General features: G+C 34.0%; 1 protein-coding gene across 1 annotated transcript; it reads right to left on the reverse strand.

Annotated features, from left to right (window-relative positions):
• Positions 1-2,429: 2,429 nt before the first annotated feature.
• On the reverse strand, positions 2,430-3,266 carry LOC107947897 (uncharacterized). The gene is made up of 3 exons (XM_016882400.1): positions 3,200-3,266; positions 2,970-3,103; positions 2,430-2,804 (listed from the first exon to the last, which is right to left on the reverse strand). Exons 1-3 carry the CDS (start codon positions 3,264-3,266, stop codon positions 2,430-2,432), a joined length of 576 nt encoding a protein of 191 aa, XP_016737889.1.
• Positions 3,267-5,751: the final 2,485 nt, after the last annotated feature.

Raw genomic sequence — 5,751 nt, forward strand, 5'->3', positions numbered from 1 at the left:
GAATTAGAGTGATGGATGATTGTATAATAGCTTGTAAGGTTCTGTTGTTATATGGTATGTAATGAATGTGTCCCATCATTATTTTGGTCAACTGTTTTGGTATGTATCAAATGTTAAGTATGGCCTTTATTTTTAGGGTAAGATGTGCACCATGTATATATGCATTAAAAGCATATTCGGCTAAGTGATAATTTACTAGAGATGTATATGTGATTGCATATTAAATTATGTAATATGTTTCAATTGGTTTTATTATAAGCTTATGTAGATGTTGTTATTCGTGCTTAAATGTCAGATTGAAAGTACAGTGAATTTCGCATGTTTTGGTATTGAGTTGTTATTGTGTTTGAAAATGGTTTATGTTGAAATGGTGAATTATGCTTGAGTTGGTGAAACATGTTGCATCTGTTTTATGCTGGTTATTTATTATACCATAAATATGATTTGCCAGAAAGCTTTATTTCGAATGTGATCAAATGCCTTTATTTATATATATTCGAATGGATGTATTAACTTGTATTAATGTATGATATATGTAAATTCATGTTAACTAATGTAATCATGCCGCCTAAATGAAGTATTGAAACTTGTTTTGTTTGACATGTAATTTGCATGTATGCAAGCCTTTTAAAATAAAAATATAGTGGGTCTGATATTATATATTTTATATATATAGTTTGTTTTAACATATGTTGGATCATGTTTTAAATTATGCTATGTTATGAATGATATGATTTTTAAGCTTAAAAATAGATTAAGTTGCGAGTAATAATGTCATTAATATTTCAAGTTATAAAATGTAATGCATAATTGTATGAACTATGATATGATCGATAATGCCTCATAACTCTACTCCGGCGATGGATACAGGTTAGGAGTGTTACATTAAATGGATTTTTAATTCTTGAAAAGATTCTAAACATGCTTTGTTAAAATAAAAAACAATATCCTTTTCTAAAAGTATACACAAAGGTTTATAATTTTTTGAAAAATCTTTGGTAAACCTACAATAAAAACCAGACTGGCCTAAGAAAATTCTAACTCCTTTCACACTAATGGAGGTGATAATCTTTCAATTATGTCCACCTTTGCTCTATCCACTTCAATTCTAGTTTTGGAAATTTTATGTGCTAATACAATTCCCTCTTTAACCATAAAATGACATTTCTCCCAGTTCAGGACAAGATTTGTCTCCTCACATCTTTTAAGTACCTTAGCTAAATTATTCAAACAAACATCATAAGTGTTACCAAAAATAGAAAAATCATCTATGAAAACCTCAACAAAATTTTCAACCATATTAGTGAAAATTCCCATCATACATCACTGAAATGTGGTAGGTGCATTACATAAGCCTAAAGGCATTCGCCTAAAAGTAGATGTATCGTATGGGTAAGTAAAAGTAGTTTTACGTTGGTCTTCTAGGGCTACAACTATTTTTTGTATCCCAAATATCCATCTAAAAAGTAATAAAATTCATTACCTACCAGTTGATTTAACATTTGATCCATAAAAGGAAACATAATTACGAGTGGCTTTGATCAAATTTCTGTAGTCAATACAGATTCTCTAACCTATGACAGTTCTCGTTGGGATTAACTCGTTACATTCATTCTTGACAATTGTGATCCTACCTTTCTTTGGTACACATTGTACCAGACTTACCCAATAGCTATCTGAGATAGGTAGATAATTCCTGCATCTAACCATTTGATCACTTCCTTCTGTACCACCTTTTCATGATAGGATTAACTCTCCTTTATACCTTGCTCACCTTCCGTTAAGATAATCTTATGCGTACAACAGAAAGGGCTTATACCTCGTATGTCAGTTATGGTTCAACCAATTGCCTTTTTAAATTTCTTTAAATCAACAATCAATTGCTTATGTTCTGTCAATTCTGCTAAAACAATCATAGGCAAAGTAGAACTATTACCTAAATAATTGTAATATAAATGGGACGGAAGCACCTTTAGTTCAAGCTTAGGTAGTTCCTCGATTGACAACTTGGGTTGTGTAAATTCTCGAACTTCCAACTCTAGTGATTCGAATCGCAGTGGTTGGATATAACTCCTTGAGTTGGCTTCCGTCATAGTCATACATTCATTACCTTTTTCATTTTCCAAGGGTTCAGACCCTAAAGTGTTCTTCGATGGGTTTTCTTCAGAATTGCTCTCCATAGAAACTAAGGTTTCTAATTCCTCTATTACTGAGCACTCTTCCATTAGAGTGGAAAATTTCATCACCTTCAGAACGTTAAATGTTACCTTATCATCTTCAGGTCGCATGGTGAGTTCACCTTTTTACATATCTATCAACGCTCTTCCCATAGCTAGGAAAGGTCTCTCAAGGATGATCAGAACTTCCTTATCTACTTCAAATTTTAACACAATAAAGTCAGCAAGAAAAAGAAACTTATCAACTCTTAACTAAACATCCTCGATCTTTCCCTTAGGATATGGTAATGAGCGGTCTGCAAGTTGAAGTGTCACAGTAATGGGTTTTACTTCACCTATTCCCAATAGTTTGAAAATAGATTTGGCCATCAAGTTGATGCTTGCTCCAAGGACGTACAAAGCTTTATTGCAGTAAGATTCTTTGATGTTATAGGGTATCATAAAGCTTTCAAGGTCTTTCAATTTCAGAGGTAGCTTATTTTGTAAGAACGCACTGCACTCCTTCATCAAAGCAGCAATCTCATACTCACTAAGCTTTTTCTTCTTGGATAGAATATCCTTTATAAACTTCACGTAGTTGGACATTTGTTCTAAAGCATCTGCTAATGAAATATTGATATGTAGTTGCTTTAGAACATCCAAGAACTTCTTGAATTGTACTTCTCGTTTCTACTTATGCTGCTAAAGTCTTTGAGGATATCGAACTCTAGGTTGATATGGACAACTTTTTTGAAGATGAAAATATGCAAATAAAGGTGTTAGCTTCTCAGAATTTACTAGTTTAGGGTTTACCTCATCAGATTTTTCAGCATCTAATTTTTTTGGTGTAGGAACTTCAACTGTTGGTTGACTTTCCTCTTTTTCAGTAGGCTCATCTTCAACCACAACCTCACTGGGTTCCACAATCTTACCAGTTTTTAATGCAACTAATTTGTAATGTTCCTTACACAAACTCTTTGGATTTTTTGAATCATTCGGTAAGGCTCCTTACGGTCTACTACAGAGCTTAGTAGCTAACTAACCCATTTGGTTCTCTAGATTTTCCAGTGTTGATGCTTGACTTTGTATTAAGGCGTCATTTTTCGCCATGTACACCTTCAACAAGTCCTCCAAACTATTTAATGACTCAGCCTGAGGTGATTTTGGGGCTTGTTGGCTAAACCCTTAGGATTGATTGGGTCTATGCTGCATATGGTTATTTAGTCCATTCCTTCATTACTCTAGGAAAAGTTCGAATGATTCTGCAATGAAGAATTATAGAAGTTGGAATATGGTCCTTGTCCACTTCTATTTCGACATTGATTCCTTACATAAAAAATAGCCTCGGGGTTTGAAGGGTAATTCTCGAAAGAATGACCATCCCACAGTATACGCATGAAACAACATCATACTAACTTGGTGATTGTGCTACAAAATTATTCAAACCATTAGTGGTAAACTATTTTAACATTGAGGAAATAAAATATATCTGAGCAGATAGTGAAGTCAAAGCATCCACTTCATGCACTCTAGCTACTCGACGGTTACGGGTTAGAGGTGTTACATCGGTGACACTTGTTGGGTTGGATTCGAGGACGAACCCGTCACGGCACCTCCTCTGGACCTACGTTGATGGGGCAGTTGTCGTGGCCTCTTATGAAAAAGTTGCCTACTCCTTGCTGCCACCGAAAATAGATATGCCTTGCCGGCGACTCTAAACCAAGGCATAGACTCCAAACAGCTCACCGTGTCCGATAAGAAAAAGGGTTCACAGATGGGTAAGAATTCTATCCTATGATCTGAAATGTCAATGTACTCTTTGTGGTAATCTCGTCAATTTTCATCGGTCTTCTCCTACAAATTGAGCTTGTGCAATGCTTCCATGTCTCACAGTGGCAGCGAAATTTTTTGCCTCCACTCGAACTGTCGCATCACTCGATCCAATTCATGCATCTCCACCATAGCGTACATTATCAATGACACCTTTGCGTTTTACATGCTTCGAACAGTTAAAAATTCTGGTAGGAAGCATTATATGATATCTAGATCGGTGTATGGCATCCATTCAATGTAACATCCAGTATTGGCGAGTCCTGAGTTTAGGCGAGTAACCCAAAGGAATTTGAATGAAGTGGTCCTATTCGTAACAGCCCGATTTAGACCCTAATTGGAATGGTCATTTCGGGACCACGAATCCGAGCCAGAAAAAAATTTTAAAATTATTTTCTGTGTTTACTTTGTGTGAATTTATATTTGTGAAATTTTCGTGAATTAATTTCGTCGTTTAGGTGTCCGATTAAATAAAAGGACTTAAATCGCGTAAATTGAAAATTTGGTAGTTTAATTTATAAAGGGTCGAATTGTTAGTGGCTTTTAAGGATGAGGGATTTATATTGTAAATAACCTATAATGATATTAGTAGGACAGTTAAAGACTTATAATATGTGGTTTTTATATTAAATTATTAAGGTTATAAAAGTAACTTAATTATTAAAGCATATATATGATATAATATCATAAAATAAACTATGTTTTACATTCTCTCTTGCACCGAATATAAACAAAAAGAAAAAGAGAGAACACAAGACTAGGTTCGGCCATCTTCCAAGCTAAAATCAAGGTCCGTTCTTTGTCGTTTTTGATAATTTCTACGTTTTTGAGATCGTTGCTTCGAGTACTACAAAACCCATGCTTGAATTTTTTATTTTGATGGATATTTTGAGTTGTGCCATTGTTGATAACTTGTGATTTTTTTTGTTTCATGATGAAAAATGAAAGATATGTTTTAGATTAACATATTTTGTATTGGAGTTTTTGATGATTTTGAGTAATTAGGACTTAATTGTAAAAATAATAATTTGGGGGACTAAAATGTAAAATTAATGAATTATAAGGGCTTGTATAGACATGGGTAATATTCAGCCTAGCTTGGATGTGGAGAAATTTGATGTATTTTGTGTTTTGTGCAATAGGGACTAAATTATAAAAATTGTAAATGTTAGGGGTAAAATGGTAATTTACCCATTTATGTGTTTTTGGACTAAACTGAATGAAAATATGTTTGAATGAGCTTAATTTGAATATGTTTAGATCAAGAACCAAAGAAATCAGATTTGGATCGGGGAAAAACGAAAGTTGTGACAACCCAAATTAGACCCTGGTCGGAATGTGGTTTCGAGACCACATTACCGAGCCAAAAATTTATTTTCGTGTTTTAATTGCATAAATTGTTGTGTGACAGTGAATGTATGAGAAATTAAATGCTTAATATTAGCATTAGGATTGTGAATTCATTCAAAAAGGACCTAGTTGACGAAGTTAGGAAAGATGATAGATGAATTATAAGGATTAATTAATAATAGGTTGAGGAAGCATGGCTTTGCATGTCAATTTGCCCATAAAAATTCATGGTGGCCGGCCAAGGAGTGATAATGCTCCACTCATTCTAATTTAATATGTTTCTTTGGTGAACAAATGATGGGGATAATAATAGAAAAGGGAACAAAAAAAATGGGTGTCATACTTGCCATCTCCTAGCCGAAAAACCAAGAAAAAGAAGGGGAGAAAAGAACTTGGAAGGAATTCGGCCATTGCT

This window comes from Gossypium hirsutum, chromosome A04 (assembly GCF_007990345.1).
Source record: "Gossypium hirsutum isolate 1008001.06 chromosome A04, Gossypium_hirsutum_v2.1, whole genome shotgun sequence".
Classification (NCBI taxonomy): domain Eukaryota; kingdom Viridiplantae; phylum Streptophyta; class Magnoliopsida; order Malvales; family Malvaceae; genus Gossypium; species Gossypium hirsutum.

Coding starts and splice junctions, on each gene's coding strand:
- LOC107947897 (XM_016882400.1), bottom strand. CDS start 3,266: ATGGCGAAAAATGACGCCTTAATACAAAGTCAAGCATCAACACTGGAA. Junction 3,104..3,199: donor AAATCTAGAGAACCAAATGG/GTTAGTTAGCTA, acceptor ATTACAAATTAG/TTGCATTAAAAACTGGTAAG. Junction 2,805..2,969: donor ATGCTGAAAAATCTGATGAG/GTAAACCCTAAA, acceptor GATGTTCTAAAG/CAACTACATATCAATATTTC.